Source organism: Phascolarctos cinereus, unplaced genomic scaffold (assembly GCF_003287225.1).
Source record: "Phascolarctos cinereus isolate Bilbo 61053 unplaced genomic scaffold, phaCin_HiC Scaffold_2;HRSCAF=192, whole genome shotgun sequence".
Lineage (NCBI taxonomy): Eukaryota > Metazoa > Chordata > Mammalia > Diprotodontia > Phascolarctidae > Phascolarctos > Phascolarctos cinereus.
Window position 1 is genome coordinate 87,478,328 of NW_027555625.1, and position 18,284 is coordinate 87,496,611.

General features: G+C 37.3%; 1 protein-coding gene across 6 annotated transcripts in view; it reads left to right on the forward strand.

Annotated features, from left to right (window-relative positions):
* Positions 1–18,284, forward strand: part of EML4 (EMAP like 4) — a 181,429-nt gene that overhangs the window by 141,304 nt on the left and 21,841 nt on the right. For all 6 annotated transcript variants that reach the window (XM_021001221.2, XM_078149491.1, XM_021001222.2 and 3 more), the window contains 5 exons: positions 3,158–3,283; positions 7,699–7,830; positions 8,461–8,528; positions 13,871–13,959; positions 17,883–17,980. In XM_021001221.2, the coding sequence (XP_020856880.1) occupies positions 3,158–3,283; positions 7,699–7,830; positions 8,461–8,528; positions 13,871–13,959; positions 17,883–17,980 (513 nt within the window). The remainder of the gene's footprint in view (positions 1–3,157; positions 3,284–7,698; positions 7,831–8,460; positions 8,529–13,870; positions 13,960–17,882; positions 17,981–18,284) is intronic.

Consider the following 18,284-nt stretch of genomic DNA (forward strand, 5'->3'; position numbering starts at 1 on the left):
ATATAAAAATATTGGCCCTTCTCAAACTCTGAAATAGCCTGTTACACGTAAAGATGGGGCAGCTAAGTGGTAGGCAGAGAGCACCCAAGCTGGAGTCAGGAAGACTCATCTTCCCAAGTTCAAATCTGGCCTTAAACAATTTCTAGCTGTGTGACCCTGGACAAATCACTTAACCCTCTTTGCCTCAGTTTCCTCATCTGTAAAATGAGCTGGGAAGGAAATGGCAAACCACTCCAGTATCTTTGTCAAGAAAACCCCAAATGGGTCACAAAGAGTCAGACACAACTGAAATGACTGAACAACAACAACACAGGTAAAGATTAGCACTTGCATACTATTTTGATACTTGGCTTGCCTTCTGTGCTCGCCTTCCCTCCCTTCCTTCCTTCTTTTTTTTTTTCCTCTCACCCTCATTCACTCTAAACGTGGGAAGCACATGTCAAAATAATGATTTTATCATTTATAATCACCTTTCCTAGAACAAAGGTGTTAGCAAATAGGAAAGCCCTTTGTTCTTAAAAATGAATGCTGTCGGGAAGATTTGTCCTATACATCCATCAGCCAATAAGCATTTATTATCAGATGCCAAAATTGTCATCCTGTGATTTTCTAAGGTACTATAGTTTAGACACAAAACTTTAAACTGATTTTCTTAATGCCCCAGGTCTTGAAGCAATATGATATAGTAGACAGGGCCCTGGATTTGTAGTCAGACATGAATCTGCTGCAGCTCAGCCAGTTATTGGGGCCTTGGGCAAAACACATCAACCTTTCTGAACTCCAGAGTCATTTTTTACAGAATGGATAATATAATATAACCTAACTCCCAGAATAGTTTTGCGGAAAATATTGTATCAATTTGAAGTACTAGAAGTATGTGAGCTGCTATTATTTAACTAAATTAAGTGAATTTGATTTAATAGTTTCTCTAGGAGATATTTCAATATCTGTAATTGTAAGCTAGATTTAATATAGATTGCAGAGTACAAGAGAATAAAGGGGATACTAGAATAGTCCATTTTCCATGGGATCTTTGCTTTTACATCCAGAAATCTCTAGTTGATCTGAAATGTAAACAAGAGCTCAAATAACCAGATTTTTTTTCACATTTTGACCTCTGTGAGAATATGAGGTCAGAACAAGCAAGCTTTTCCAAATTGTTTTCTACAGCAGACCATCTCTTCAGTCATACAACTGACTGAAAGTTAAAATTAATACACGCCACCTTTGTGTTTACTATTCAGTTACTCCTTCCCCCAAAAAAGGCATTTTACTGTACAAAGTAAAATGTAGCCTTAAAGGCTTTCCTTCAAGCTACTGCCCACGCACAGGTGAAGATCATGCAAAATTGCTTAAATAAAATACAGCTACAAAAATAACTTTTTGTTTTGGCGAACCTCTGATGATTAATATCAAGTAGGGCATAAAACGTGTGTGTGTGTACATGTGTACACATATATACCAGTCATATCCACCACTGTCTTGGATGATGTCCTGTGCAAAATTAAAATGTAAGAGAGATTCTGTGTAGATAGTAAGGTTCCCTAAGATGTGCCTGTCTACAGATGACATTGTATGGATTGCAGCAAGCTCCAGAATACCACAGGTTCTCTTCAGGGAGAATGAGAGAATAAGTAAACATTTGTTTGTTGCCTACTATGTGCCAGGCACTGTAGTAAGTGCTTTATAAATGTTATCTCATTTGATCCTCACAACAATTCTGGGAGGTAGGAGCTATTATTATCCCCATTTTACAGATGAGGAAAATGAGGCAAACAGAGGTGTAGTGACTTGCCCAGGGTCACACAGCTAGTAAGTATCAGAGCCTGGTTTTGAACTCAGATCTTCCTGACTCCAGGCCCAGCACTCATCCCACTGCATCACTTAGCTGCCCGCTTCCTGTAAATGCAGTATTATCTCATCCAAAAAAAAAAAGATATAATACATTCTCAAAGTAAAAGAGATTTATAAAGCTGCACTTTTTTAATGATGTCAAATTCTAAAATTGCTTTTAATTAGGATTCATTGTTTTTGGTAATTTAAGTGAGAAAAGAAAGACACTGAGTTTCCTTTTTCATTTACACAAAGTATCAGTTAAATAATGCATTTTCTTGGTTCCATGCATTTGTATGATTCCTGTTCTCCCCCCACCTCCATGCCTGGGTGCAGTCCTTCCATATTTTAAAATCTTTCCTTCTGCAAACTTCAGCTCAGTTTCTACCACTTTCTTGAGGTTTTCCTGGTTTCTTCTCTCTCAAAGCTAAAATTGATTTCTCTCTTCAAGATTGGTGTTACGTAATCTCTGATAAATTAGAAGACTCATGAAGGCAAAAGCCTATAGTTTTTCTTTTATCTCTGTACACTTGATGCTTGAAACATTGCCTTCTATGAAGGTATTTATGTTTTATAAATTTCATTTTTATCCAAGTAGGTGACTTTTGAAATAGAAGATTGTCTGAAAAGTAGAGCTATAGTGATCTCCTGGGTTTTGTTTCCAGATAGATACAAATTGGTTAACAGTTACATTATCACAGCTTTGGGCCAATCAAACAATTCCATTTCCCCTAATATTTACCTTTCCAGTGAAAGTACAATTCCTTTGTAGCCAAAGGAGCACCCAGTTAATACCATTTGAACTTTTGCTCTTTGTCCTAACCCTTAAGTTTTGATATTCTTTTCTTCAGTGATACCTATTTTCATACTATTAGAATCATCTTTGGACCAACTATAAAGTAGGAAATCAGTTGTTTAGGTATAACATTTAGTATACCGGAAAGGGTTGTTTACCTAAAGAGCCTTATTAATAGTAACTTACCCTTGATTCACTTCATCTCAGTGATCCTGTAAGTGAGTTAGGTATTAGATGTATCACTATTCGCACATAGAGATGAAGAAACTGAACACCAGAAAAGTGAAGAGACTTGTACAAGGCCACATGGCTAGTAAGTGTCCAAGATGAGATTTGAATACAGGCCTTTTCATGGCTCCAAGTCAAATAAGTTTCTTGAGATACCATGCTACCTTTTTATTGATCAATAGTTGATGCCCTTCCACCAAAAAAAAACTGAAATTATGTGCTACAAATGTAACCTTCAAAGATAGTCATTACTGTGTATTAGAATGTACAAAATGACTTCACAGAAATATATTTTTTTAGGTTCCTGAACAGTATGGAGCAATCCGGGCAGTTGCAGAAGGAAAGGCAGATCAATTTTTGGTTGGCACATCGAGAAATTTTATTCTACGAGGAACGTTTAATGATGGTTTTCAAATAGAAGTACAGGTAAGCCTTTTTTTTTTTAAGCATCAAATAAAAATTCTCATGAGACTCTTTTTTTACCCCTAACGTTTATGTGGGTTTTTTAATAAAAATTTTTTTTCCAGTTGTCAAGTTCTTGTTTTTGTCTTCTCATACTCCTTCCCCCCCACTTCCCACCAAAAAAAACCACCTTATAATAAATAAGCAAAAGCAAATTTTCATAACTGTCATGTCCATGTCCAAAATTGTACATATGTCTCATTCTGCATATGAGTCCATCACTTCTCTTTCAGGAAGTAGACAGCATTCTTCCTCATTGGTCTTGATTTATCATTATGTTGGTCAACTTTTTAAGTCTTTTAAAACTGTTCATTTTTACAGTATAAATTACATTCACTCTGGATTAATCCTGATATGTCTTTCTAGTTTCTCTGTAATTACCTCTCCATTTCTTATAGTCATATACCATAATTCATTCAGCCAATCCTAATTGGTGGGTAAGCACTTCCTTTTTCACCAGTTCTTTGCCACCACAAAAAGAGCTGTTGTAAATATATTTATGCACATAAAACCTTTTCCTCTTTTATCTGCTTGGAGTAGAATACTAGTGATGGTCTTGCTGGGTCAAAGCATATGCATAGTTAATTTGTATTTTTCTATTAGTGATTTGGAGCATTTTTTCATATGGCTAGGAATAATTTAGATTTCTTTACTTGAGAACTGCCTATTCATATCCTTTGACCATGTATCAATTGGGGAATGGCTCTTATTCTTACAATTTTTCATCAGTTTCTTCTGTTTTCTTGGAATTAAGACCTCTATTAGATAAACTCACTGCGAAGATTTTTTTTCTTCCTGTTAATTATTTCCCTTCTAATCTTAGATGCATCAACTTTTTGTGTAAAAGCTTTTTAATGTTAGGTATTTCTCTCCATCATAATCTCCTTTACTTTTTTCCTCTCTTTTCTCCCTTTTTTCTCTTTATATAGAAGAATAGTGCTGTGGATCAAGCCTGTACTCAGCCCCAAGGTTCTTTGCTTGATAAAATAGCTTCCAACCTCCTGCCCCCTCTTCTTTTCCCCATATCCAAGCCCTAGTCACAGGTTTTTAACCATATTTCCTTTCAAACCTCTGTTCACAGTCCCCACCACAGTCCTCTGAAGTCCTGTGAATTTAGGATTTATTTTGCTTATGACTAAGGCCTCCCTAGGTCTACCGTCCCACTTAATATCTCTGTTTCTTCCTGTTTCTCTATTTAGTTGAATATATTTCTGTGTCATCGTCTTTATACATGGTGTTTTTGTAGCTATGTTCTTTGGATAGTTCAGATGAGAATGAGATTCAAGTGAGGACTGGCCCTTCCCATCCCTTTTTCATTTGTATAGACGTTTAAACTTTGGTGTCTATGTAGCCCTGTTTCCATCAGGAGTGTTTGGAAGTCCTCTATTTCATTCAAGTTCCATTTTTTCCCATATAGAACTTTACTCACTTTTGCTCCATAAGTTATTCTCAGTTGTAATACTATGGACTTTGACTTCTTGGAATATCATATTCCAAACTCTCTGTTACTTTATAATAGTGACTGCTAAATCATGTGTGATTCTGACTTGATACTTGAATTCTTCATTTCTGGTTGATTACTTTGACTTAGAATCTGTGGATTTTAGTAGCGGCATTCTAAGAATTTTCATTTTGAAATTCCTTTTAAAAGGTGACCAGTAGATTCTTTCTTTTTTCTTTGCCCTCTGGTTCTAAGAGATCTGAGCAGTTTTCTTTAATGATTTATTGAAATTTGTCTAGGCTCTTTTTTTTTTAATAGATCCTGGCTTTCAGGTAATCCAGTGATTCTTAAATTTCCTTTCTATGGTTATTTTCCCTTCTGGTTCTAGGACTTCTGGGCAGTTTTCCTTTATGATTTCCTGAAAGATACTGTCCAGGCTCTTTTTTTCATCATGATTTTCAGGTAGTCCAATAATTTTAAGGTTGTCTCTCCTGAGTCGATTTTCCAGGTCGGTTGTTTTACTGATGAGGTATTTTACATTTTCATCGATTTTTTTCATTTTTCTTGTTTCTGTTTGACTGATTCTTGCTCTCTCATAGAGTCATTAGTTTCCATTTGTCCAATTCTAGTTCTTAACAGATTGTTTTCTTCTGTTAGCTTTTGTACTTCCTTCTTCAACTGGCCAATTGTGTTTTTCAGGCACTTGTTTCCTTCAGCATACTCTTCTGTTAGTTTTTGTCCTTCCTTCTTCAATTGGCCAATTGTGTTTTTTAGGGACTTGTTTTCTTCAGTGTATTTTTTTTCCAACTGGCCAATTGTATTTTTGAAGGACTCTTTTACCTCTCTCATTTGACTATTAAAATCCTTCTTGAGCTCTTCTAAGAAGGCTTTTTGGGCTTCAGACCAGTTCATATTCCCTTTTGTTGTTGCAGATGTGGGTTTGTTGACAATGTTGTCCTCTTCAGAATTTCTGTCTTGATCTTCACTCTTCTCATAATATGAATCTGTGGTATGTTTCTTTTTACTCATGGTGTTTCTTTATTCCCTGGCCTTTAAAGAGATCAAGCTCTCCTGCTGGGGAACAGAGGGTATTGACCCAAGCTTCTTGTGTTGGGAGCCTAGGTCTTGGTCCCTGGCTTTGCATTCTGGGGCCTCTTATGCTGGGAATTGGAGGCTGTAGGTTTCTGGCAGCTTACCTTGTTGGGCTGGAATCAGCAAGGCTGGAACTTTCAGGCATTTCTAAGTTGCCTGCTTTTCCTTTCCTTTAGCTTTCTTCCACACCTTTTAGATGGCTGCTGCAGGATGTTTATCTGCCTGGGGCCCCCTGCAGTGTTGTCTCCCCCGTTTCTGCTAATGCACTGGGAGATTCCTTTACGGTAGATTGCCGAGCCTCCTGGTGGTTTTCTGAGCTGGTTTCCACAGCTTCCCCCGCCCTCACTGAGGCACTCAGAGGTCCAGGTGTTGTGCATGCTCTACCACCTGGGCTTCAGGATCTCTTCACAATTGGAGGCTTCAGGGCTCCTCAAGCTCACCTGGTGTTGGGTTGGAATCAGCAAGGCCAGGGCTTTAGGAAGCCTTTAGGTTGTTTTCTTCACCTCCTTTCAGATGAATGCCGCAGGGTACTTAATCCGCCTGGGGCCCCTTGTTTTTGCTGAGGCACTGAGAGACCCATTTGCTGGGTTACTGCACTGCTGCTCCTTGTCTTTCTTCTAGTTCAGGTGTTCCAGGGTTTGGTTTTTTTTTTTTCTGGGGTGATATTTTCTGGGTTTTCAGAGGTTGATAGGGGAGAGTGAGAGCGACTGCCTTTTCACTCCTCTATCTTGGCTCCTGGAAGCGGAACTCCGATTCTTAAATTTTCTGTCATTGACCTGTTTTCCAAGTCATTTGTTTCTTATATAAAATACCCTACTTTTTTTTTTCAATTTTTTTACTATTTTAATTTTTTTTTTGTTTTGGTCATGGAATTAATACCTTCTGTTTTAACTCTCAAGGGATCTTTTTTCTTGGGTAAGGGTTTTATACCTCACCTCTTATGCCAAACTTTTTCTTCTGTAACTTTTTTTTTCTTTAATTCTTTCCTCTATTATTCTCATTTCAGCAGTATGCTTTTTTTTTGGGAGGGGGGAGGCTGTCAGAGTTAAGTGACTTGCCCAGGGTCACACAGCTATTAAGTGTCTGAGGCCGTGTTTGAACTCAGGTCTTCCTCACTCCAGAGCCAGCGCTGTATCCATTACACCACCTAGCTGTGCCTTCATTTGCAATATACTTTTTTTAATTTGCATTATTTCTTCTAGGAATTCTAACTGATCTTTTTGAACAGCCTTTGTTTTTCTTTGAGGCTTTGATCATTCGATGTTTTAGAGCTATTCTCCTCTTGTGAGTTTGTGTCTTGTTTATCCTTGGCCTCATAATAATAGGTCAGTAGCTTGTTATCTTTTATTGTTCTTGTTTACCAATCATTCCAGTGATACAATCTGGGCAACTCAGTGTTGCTGTCTACCTGAGAATTCAAAGGGCTAGGTCTCTGATGCTGGCCCCATTGTCCTGGGCAGGGCACTAAAGTTTTAAGATCTGTTCATTGTAATACTACATTCAGGGCTCTGATACCAAGTCCTTGCTCCTCCTCCCTAGGGGTTTCCCTGTGTTGCTGGTCCAGCTTAACCCCGGAAAGTGAGTCCATGATCCCAGTCCACCCCTGTTCCACAGTTCCTCCCCTAGTCCCTTGTCTGTAGGTAGAACTTGTGATCTTAGACTGTAAAGATGACTCAAAATAGCTTTTTGTTTCATTTCACTTCTCAATTACTTCTTGATCTGGAATTCTTCAGTTGTTGTTGGAGCAGTTTTGGGGGTAGCTGGGATGTACTGTTTCCTCCTATTCTTTTTGCCATGATTTCAGACCCTTTTATTTTTCATAGCCTTTATTGTATTTCATTTTCAGGGTCACACAGATGAACTTTGGGGTCTTGCTACACATCCCTTCAAAGACTTATTATTGACCTGTGCTCAGGACAGGCAGGTGTGCATGTGGAACTCGGTGGAGCACAGACTGGAGTGGACCAGACTTTTGGATGTGAGTGAGCCAGCATTCATTCCTAGGATTGTAAGCCCTACAGGAAAAGAATCTAAGGCATCAAAGAAGGAGAAAAACTTGAGAATTCAAAACTTTGGAGAAGGGTGGAGGAATATAAAGAAAGATTCAAGTATATAAAAAGAAATAAATTAAAGAGTAAAAGCTCCATTTATCCTCATTGTCAATGGTAAAAATGGCAATACAGTGATCATATCAGTCTTGTTAAGATATTGAGAGTTCATCTTATTTGAGACCCTAGCACTACTCTATTTTGGTCAAAAACTTGCCTGCTGCTCTCTGGATAGGAGGTTTGAGGGCTATATTTTGCCTTCACCCAGTTTAGACAGTCTTGGTATACCCTCTGCACTCCACCAGCCCCAACCCCAGTCCTGTTTTCCCAAGCCCTTTTGGTCTGTACTTTTCTTTTCTGTTCCTACCCATTTCCAGTCTTAGCATTCTTTTCCATTTCATTTCCATCCTTCGTCTACCATGGCTATGATAAAGTTCTTTGGAATTTAATGTCTTTGTGAGACCTCCTAACCCATATTGAAGTATGTAATTTCCACTACTTCTATATGTCCTTGGAGATTTTCTGGTGAAATCCACAACAGCTGTATGTCTTTCTTCTAGGAACCAGGACACTGTGCAGACTTCCATCCAAGTGGCACAGTTGTGGCCATAGGAACGCATTCAGGCAGGTAGGGTCTTTGTGGACTGTATAGCCTTGAAAGGGGGGTGTGCTTTAACTCTTACTTAGAATGTTTTTCTGAAAGGCTTCGTTTTGATCTAGAGAAGTTTCTGCCTTTAAGGAAATGTTTCCTTATCTAAGGCACTATGGCACATTGATGTGCTCTGGGAACCCGATTGGTTTTTTAATACAAAAATCATATATATACAAACTTCTCTTGACATGCAAAGTAGCAGAAAGTTTTCCTTCCTTATCATTTCTTACTTGGGTAATAGAGTTGAAACACTAGGTTAAGTTTAGTGATTAAACAAAAAGAAGACTACAATCACACACCAAAGTGTATGCTTTTTCTGACTCTTGTAGCCTTCATGCTCTTTTTAGGTGCTACATGGATTCATTTCAGGATAGCAGTCAGCAAGAATAGCCATTCGTTCACGTATTATCTGTTTCTCTATAAACTTTTATGCCATTAAGTTAATGAATATTGATCATTTAGTGCACAGTTACAAACATTTTGTCTATTTCTAAGAATTTTCATGGGGTTTTTTTAAGTAATATAAAAAAATAGGATCCTAGTTTAGGAGTCAAGAAAGTCTGGGTTAGGGGCAGCTAGGTGGCACGGTGGATAGAGCATCGGCCCTGCAGTCAGGAGGACCTGAGTTCAAATGTGGCCTCAGACCAAACACTTGACACTTACTAGCTGTGTGACCCTGGGCAAGTCACTTAACCCCAATTGCCTAAAAGCAAAAAAAAAAATAATAATAAAAGAAAGGAAAGTCTGGGTTCTCATCCTTCCTCTGATACTTATTGGATATAAGACTTTGGAAAAGTCATTTAACCTGATGTGCCTCAGATGGAGGGAGTTCCTGATTTCTTACACTGGGTGTTTCCTCAAACCAGTCCTTTGTGTATTCACTTACTATGATGTAACCCATCTACATACCAGAGAGACCAAAACATAAAGAATCTTGATGGAATTTTTTGCTTGTTTTGATTTTTTTAAAAAGAGGGCTCAGATAAAATATTTGCAAAAGTAATACTTTGATTATCAATTGTGTGTACACTTATACAATAATATCAAAATTCACTCATAAATGTTGAATTCTATTTCTAGTTTAAGTAAGTCAGACAAACCATTTTCCTTAACCATTCCTAAAGCTCTCAAAGAAAACTTTCAACCATTGATAACTTAATATCAGAAGAGTCTTTTCTGTCTGAGGTGATTGCGTATAAATTGTTGACACCATTAAGATTCTAAAATATGGTCTAAATTGGGTAGGGAACCTGCTGCAGATTCCCAACCTCTGGTCTAAATTCTCAAATTCTTTTCTAAATAAATTACTTATTGTTGGTCAATCATTTTAGTTGTCTCCAACTCTTTGTAACCCCATTTGGGTTTCTTTTGGCAAAGATGTTGGACTGGTTTGCCATTTCCTTTTCCATTTCATTTGACAGATGAGGAAACTGAGGCAAAAAGGGCGAAGTGATTTGCCCAGGGTCATACATCTATATTAAGTGTCTGAGGCTGTATTTGAACTCAGGTCTTCCTGATTCCAGGCCCAGCACTATCCACTGTGGCACCTAGATTTTTGTGAGTAGTTCTGAAACAAAGGACTTAGAATTAAACTTCTTGGAATAATAACTTGAAAGAATTTATTCTCCTGTATTTATCACATCTGCTTATCAGTGGTAGGTTTTGGTAAGACTTCAGCTCAAAGTAACATTTATGTCCTTATATTCACATCAGACCTTTTTGTAGGATTTGGGAAGCCTGTTTTCTATTCAATTCAGAAGAGTTGTTCGTTTTTCAAGAATTCAAGCATGTAGCAAGCTCCCTGAGCTGTTATTTTGGCTAGGTCACGTAAAACCTGCCTGCCCCCTAATGGTGGGAACAACACATCAGGAGAATGGTGCCTAGGAAGGACAAGTTACAGGGAAGATGAGAGGAGCCGTAGGAGAGTAGATTGATACAACCAAGTAGCAGTCAGGGTATTTATTTGATTATATTATTTCTAGAACTGGAAAACAGGGGAGGATATGTGTGGCAACAAGAAGAGGGCAGAGGAGGAAAGTAAAGCATGGCTAGAGCAGCTGACTTAATATAGTGAGCCAAAAGTGAGGCATTCACCAGTGGAGACTTCAGGAGGCCTGGGATGGGAGTTCTGGACCTCAAAGGGTTAATCCTCCAGGGTACAATCTCTCGTCAAGGTGGCAACCAAGATAGAGGTGTGGGGAGGGAGGAGAAGGAAGAAAAGTAAAACATAGCTACAACAGCCAGCCTAATCTAACCTTTAAAGTATTCCTTTATTTTTTAAATTATGATCAGGTGACCATGTTATAAGAATATAGGATTAGACCATACAAACAACACACTGAAAAATAAAGTATACGTTAAATAAAATTTAGTATTTTAATCAAATTGAGTGTACAGAAAATTAGATATGTAATGATTCTCCTAATTGTTATTTTACTTCAAAATAAAATGAGGATTTTATAGCTGGAGAGAGCCTTAAAAATCATTTGGTCCAAACACATCTCCTGCCCACCCGTCCCACAACCCATAAGCAGTTAACATAAAAACTTCAGTACTTTTGTACAGCCAAACTTAATTTGTATACTTTTTCTCTTTTTTAGGTTTTTTGTATCAATAATAAGTTTGTGCTTTTTAACAAAATTCATTTGCAGTTTCACAAAATAACAGGGTCTCAAAGTTTGGGGGAAATTCAGAGGCCATCTCATTCTACTGTTACCTAAACAGGAACTCTCCTCCACAGCATACTCAACAGGATCATTCAACCTTTATTTAAAGATCCTTTGAAAGAAGAAATTTCCTTCCTCTTAGGAAACTCATCCCAGTTTTGGAGAGCACTAACTTTTAAGAAGTTTTCTCTTACATCAAGCTGAATTCTGCTTTTCTGCATAAATTTCTTGAAGAACAGGGACTGTCTTTTGCCTTTCCATGTATCCTCAGCATGTACAATGCCTGGGAAATTGGCACTTAATAAATGCTTATTGAGTGAAAGAATCAATGACTAACGGCAAAAACAAAAAACTTCACTTCAAATTAATGTTTATTTCAGAGTAAATTCTAATCTGACTAGATAATTGGAATACCACTCACACATACTGGTTATATGACCCTGGGCAAACTAATTAACAATTCTTGCTAGGGCTTTTCCTCTGATATTAACTTCCATTTACACTGTATTTATCTGTATACACAGTTAATTCACCTCTCCTGTCTTCCCTAGTAGAACTTAAGCCCTGGGATGACTTTTTTTTTTTTTTGCCTTTCTTGTATTCACAGTAAGTGATTGTTGACTTACTGACAGGACAGAGTATTGTATAAAAACCCAGAAAAGAGAGGAGATCTAGGGAGAAAGGTTCAGGTAAAAAAAATGGAGATTGAGGAAAGACCATCAAGTTTGTTGATTAAGAGATCATTGGTAACTTTGGAGAAAGCAATTTTGATTGAATGATAAAGTCAGAAGACATATAAAGGGTTGAGAAATGATTTAAAGGAGAGGCAACAATTGTAGGAGTTTAGCTAAGAAATGGAAGGAATGGTTAGGCTGGAGAAGAGAAACCTAAGTGGGACATGAGGGCTGTCTCAAAGCATCTGAAAGATTGTCATATAAAAGAAGGATTGGACTTGATCAGAAGGCAGAATTGGGAACAGTAGAAGCTGGAAAAAGGCAGCTTTAGGCTAAATATAAGGAAATTCCCTAACAATCAAAACTGTCTCAGGCCCACGTCCCTGAGGTCTTTATGCAGAGGTTAGATGACTACTTGGGAAGTAATTGTAAAGGGGAAACTTTGTCTGATATTATCTGAATTAGATGTCTTCTGGGTCCCTTTACCTTCAGTATGCTGTGATTTTGTGAGTTTGAATACATAGCTTACGAATCACTGAAATTCATTTTTAGTTATTCCGTGGTTAGAGGGAGTCTTCATGACTACTTAGTATTACAAAACTGAGCTTTCTTCATAGCTTTCATTGCTTTTTAAGACTTAGAAATTAATGGGAACAATTGTGCTTCATTGCATAAACAATGTATTTTTGTTTTTACAGGTAGAATCACACAGAATTTTAGATATTAAAGGGACTTGAAAGGTTATATGACTATATTACTATGTTGTTGTTATTCTGAATGGTTAAAAATAACATTTTCTTTCCTGATTGCCCCATCTGTCCACATGAAATAAAAATAGTGATTTTTTCCATACTAGTCTCCCTGCCTCCATCATTCCCCTGCCAGTACTTTATACATATTGCCACCAGTTTAAAATTTTCTTCAAAGGACAGTTTCATCATGTTACTCTCTTGTTCAACAATTTACTAACCTGATAGTGTCTGCTGAATCAAATCTGTATTCTATATATTCAAATCTGTATCAAATCTATGTTCTGTCAGACTTTCAAGGCCCTTTCTACCCTTAATCTCACACTACTTTACTAGAGTCAAGTTGGCTTCTTTGCTGTACCCCATGAAGGGTTAGCAGTTGTCAAAAATTGTGAAGTAGACTAAGATTGTCTCTCCCTCCCCCCCCAGAGCTTCCTCTTTCTGTACCATTTTTCCCTTTTCTTGATGTTTCTTTAAATAACTAATGTTCTCCCCCTACAAAATGAGCTTTTGGGAAAAGTTCTGATAACTTGTGCTTTATACTGCACTGTGAATTTAAGTCACAGGATCAAAAGAGGTTATGATTTGCCTAAAATCACACACTGCTAGTTAGTGGCAGAGCTTAAAATTAGAATTCATGTCCTTTTCAGTCTTTTGCTCTTGCCACTCCATGATGTGATATCATTTTTCCCAAAGGTTTATTTGCATTTTAAGATATACTTCTTGTGGTGAAATGAAATGATTTTATTGTTTTAAGGAAATTTTAAGCATCAGTGAGTACGTTGAGGAAGCATTGGTCAGAAGGTAGTTAGGGATCTTTCTGAAATCATACTACATGGGTGGCCACCTTCATTGCTAATACATTAAGACCAGTCCTGCCTATAAGCATGCCATGTTCATATCTGAATTTTTGCCCTTCATTCATATTTTTCCCTACCTGAGATTTTCCTCCTTCCCCCTCTGTTCTACTTTTCCAAATACCATCAAAGTCCAGGTCAAGTCTCACCCCTCCCAGGAAGCCTTCCCTGAATGGTTCAGGACTCGCATCTTTCTATTCTCTTAAATATTTCTATAATGTTTATTTTCTGTATCTTGCAGTATAGCACTTGTTTTCTAATTGTTTCTTGTGTACTATATCTTCTGAACTCAACTGTAAATTTATCAAGAGTAATTTTTCTCTTTTGAATCTTTATAATTTAAATAATTATTGGACTCTCATTTCTTAACAGGTGGTTTGTCCTGGATGCAGAAACCAGAGATCTAGTTTCAATCCATACAGATGGTAATGAGCAGCTCTCAGTGATGCGATACTCAAAAGGTAAGGCATATTTGACATGCATTATGGCATTAAACTTATTTCTATGATTGAATAGTCTTAACTTTAAAATAAAGTTGACTACTTTCCTATACTCCCTGGAGCTATTAAACATTGCATGTGTTTCCCCCTCAAACCAGATTGAGTTTTGTTCCAGGTAACTTCAAAGAGTTCACTTAAAGCTAAGTAACATTCTAGGTTTAAAATCAGACACATATTTAGAACCAACAGGTATAACTGCATTTGTACATGTAAGCAAAATACAGTTAAAATCTGATTTGCCACTAATTGGAAATTTGAATAAGTACAAGGCTGTTGATTAACATCTGTTTAACAAAATCTCATTTTGTAGATAAGGTATAGATGAGAAGTATAGTGTTAAAAATGAGAGTGTAAAAGGAATATTTTAAAATTTTTAACAGATTTTCAAGTCCCATTAAACAGCTTAGAAAGTTCTATAGTAGAAATTATTGACTTGCTAAATACATATAATTCTTTTTTTAATCATATTTTATTTTTTCAGTCAGCAAAAATTTGCCTTCTTTGTGCCTACCCATACATACCCCTTCTTCCCTAATGAGAACTAAAGAAAAACAAAACCCATTGAAGATATGTATAGTCATTCAAAACAAATTTTGCATCAGCCATGTCCAAAAAAAAAAATGTGTTATTCTGCCCCCTAAGTCTTTCACCTTTCTATCATGAGGTGGGTAGCAGATAGCATATTTCATCTTTACCCTAGAACTGTGGTTGATCATTACATTAATAAGAATTCTTAATTACATAAAATTCTTAGTCATTACAAGCATATCCTAAATTTAATTAGGCTAGTTTAAAGTAACCATGTATTTAAGGTAATAATTATACTTCCTCAAAAATCTGTAATTCCTTTTCACTCCCAGTTCACCTGCCTAAAATGAGTTTCATTTTCTTATATTGAGGACTCATTCTCTCCCCTAATTATCTAACTAGCTAGTAGTCTAGGGCTTTCTTTAATTATTCCCCCTAACTGGCTATCAGTGCTGTATAATGAAAGAGTAAAAGTTTGCCTCAAGTGTTGGGATTGCAAAGAATTCCCATTACAATATGCCAAAGAAATTGCACTTTTTTGCTTTTTTAATTTTGTTTTTAATTGATTTTTGTTCTTTTTTGGTGAGGCAGTTGAGGTTAAGTGAGTTGCCCAGACTCACACAGCTAGTGAATGTTATGTGTCTGAGGCCAGGTTTGAACTCAGGTCCTTCTGACTCCAGAGCCGGTGCTCTATCCACTGCACCATCTAGTTGTCCCCCGATTTTTGCTTTTTTAAGTATAGTTAAAGAAGTAATACAGATATAGTTTGTTTAAACCAAAACATTCAATAAGCTTTGTTGGATACCTAGTAAGTACTCACAGTTAGATACCCCCCCCCAAAAAAAAAAAGACACAGTAGCATAAACAAAATAATTGTATTATGATCCTGGCACAGATAACATTCAGTGTGTTTATTTTTGGTGTTTACTTCTAGAAATATTTTTTTTCCATGCTGCTCTTACAGCAATCAGTGGTATTATAACTCTGGGCAATTATTATGCATTAATCCAAATGACTGTTTTTTTGTTTAAGAGCCTGCTTGGTTGGTAATAAATGAAAAATAATTTAGTAGACCCTGTTAAGTAACATTCAGAATTGATAAGATTTAATAAGACTTCCTATCTCTCATATCTTACCTTAAAACGTATCTTCTCCCAGGGTCAGCTAGGTGACACAGTGGATAGAGCACCGGCCCTGAAGTCAGGAGGACCGGAGTTCAAATCCGTCCTTCGACCAAACACTTACTAGCTGTGTGACCCTGGGCAAGTCACTTAACCCCAATATCTAATCAAAAAAAAAAACCCCTATCTTCTCCCATCCTCACCTACTTCTCTATTCACAAAGCTTAAGGTGACCTTTCATCTTACTAAAGCCAGCCCTCTCTACCAATGTCTTTGATCACCCCACCTTTCCTTTACTCCATCAGTCATTCCCCCTACCCAGTTTTCTCTTTCACATTCAGTGTCTTCTTTCATGCTGATACCTTTCCATGGCTTGCAAACATAGTATCCTCCACAAAATTTCCTGTGGACCTGCCAGCCCCTCAAAACCCTCTTCTCCTTTACCCTTAAACTTTCAAGGAAACTAGTCTATGTTCTTCTTTGTGTGTATTGATCTTGGAATATCATTTCCTTTCCCACTCTTCTGCTGAAATTGTTCTTTCTGAAGTTACCTCTCACTCCTTGCATTCCTTAACCTTTCAATGGTATTTGTCATCATTGACTCGACCTTTTTCTTAAAATGTTCTTAGCTTCCATGTTTTGGTTTTTTATCTTATCTGTTTCTCCTCTCTATTCTGCTGGTTTCCCCTTTCCTTTTCATTCTCTTAAGTCTTCCAAAGGGCAGTGAGGTGGCAGAGTGATGAAGTGCCAAGCCTGAAGTCAGGAAGACTCATCTTCCTGAATTCAAATCTGGCCCCAGACATTTACTTAGCTGTATGACCCTGGGGAAGTCATTTAACCCTGTTTGCCTCAGTTTCACATCTGTAAAATCAACTGAAAAAGGAAATGGCAAACCACTGCTGCAGTATCTTTGCCAAAAAAAACCCACATGGGGTCATGAAGAGTCAGACAACTGTGAAACAATTGAACAACAGCAAACTCTTCCAAGGCTGTCCTCTCAATCCTCTCTGTATCTACTCTGTCTCTTAAGAAAACACATCCCCTGCTGTGGCTTTCAGCATTGTTATTACCTCTTTCCTAATGACTCCTGATTCCTTATCTCTAGACTCTGCCTGTCCCCATGTGCATTTCTACATTTCCAAATGCCTACTGGACATGTCTACTTGAATTCAAAGCAGAAATCATTTCTAGACAACCAGCTCTTCCCACTGACTTTCCTATTTCTCTCAGTCACCCAGACTTAAAACCTCCAAGTCATTTTTTAACCTTCCATCTTTTAGCACTCACCTGTCTTGCTGCCTATCCCCCAGATAATCAGGTCCCACTGTTTTTACCTCTTGAATCTTTCTTACTTCCTTTTTTCTCCTTTCTATTCACTGCTGTGATCCTAGAATAGAGCCTTGTCCTTTATCCTCTAGATGATAATTGTTTCTTGTGCCCAGTCCCACACCACTGTGGGAATAATCTTCCTCGTCACTCCTCTGTTGACAAACATTCAATAATTCCTCATTGCCTATTGAATAAAATTCAAACTCTTTACCCTGGCATTCAGAGCCATCCACAGTTCAGATCTGAACAGCCTTTCCAGCATTATTTTATGGTACTACTCTTCTTCCATTCAGTAATCCAGCCACACTGGACAATTCACTGTTCCCTGATTTCCCCTTTTGCTCTTTTCTTCAATATCTTTGCACTCACCATCTTCCATGCCTGGAAAAAAAGTCACCCTGTATCTTCACTTATTTCACTTATTTTCCTCCTTCAGAGCCAAGCTCTAGCACTACCAGTTATGTGGTACTCCAACAAGGGCAGGGATTTTTTTTTTCCAAATTTTGAATCAGACACTTGTGAACCTCCTGCTAGGTGCCTGGCACTGGACATACAAAAAGAGAGGTGAAACAGTGCTTGCCCTGAAGGAACTTATATTCTAATAGAGGTGTATGGATACAAATATATCCCTATCCAAACAAATAGAAAGCAGATACAAGGTAACGAGAGCCGGAAGAGACCAGAAAAGGCTCTTTTAGAGGAAGCTGAGTCTCAAAAGAAAAATGAGATTGCAAGAGGCAGAAGTGAGGAGGGTTGAGGATCTCAGGGCTTACCCCTGGGTAAGCACGTAAATGTTTGTTAAATTGAATTGAAAACATATCATTGTACATAAGATCATTGAAATAAGGACTAAATGAAATTGGCAGTGTGTTTACTTTGTGAAAATCTTTTCATCTTTCATTATAGATGGCACCTTCCTTGCCGTAGGATCCCATGACAACTTTATTTACCTCTATGTAGTCTCAGAAAGTGGAAGAAAATATAGCAGATACGGAAAATGCGCTGTAAGTTGCATAGTATATGAATTTTTTAAAATGTGAAGGTAGTCTATACACATCGGAACAAGTGTTTAAATTTTACTAAAAAATGTAGATGTTTTGTTAATACAACTTTTAAAGATAATTATCGTTGAATATTTAGCATAGCTTTAGATATCAATCCATAATAATAAATTCTGAGATTACCTTAGAGTTATATATCTATATCCATGTTTACTTTAGAAAGGAAATATATATGTATATACACATGAGATTTTAACACTTGTGTTTTTAGCTTTGAATATTCCCATAGCTCTCTTTGACATTAGAC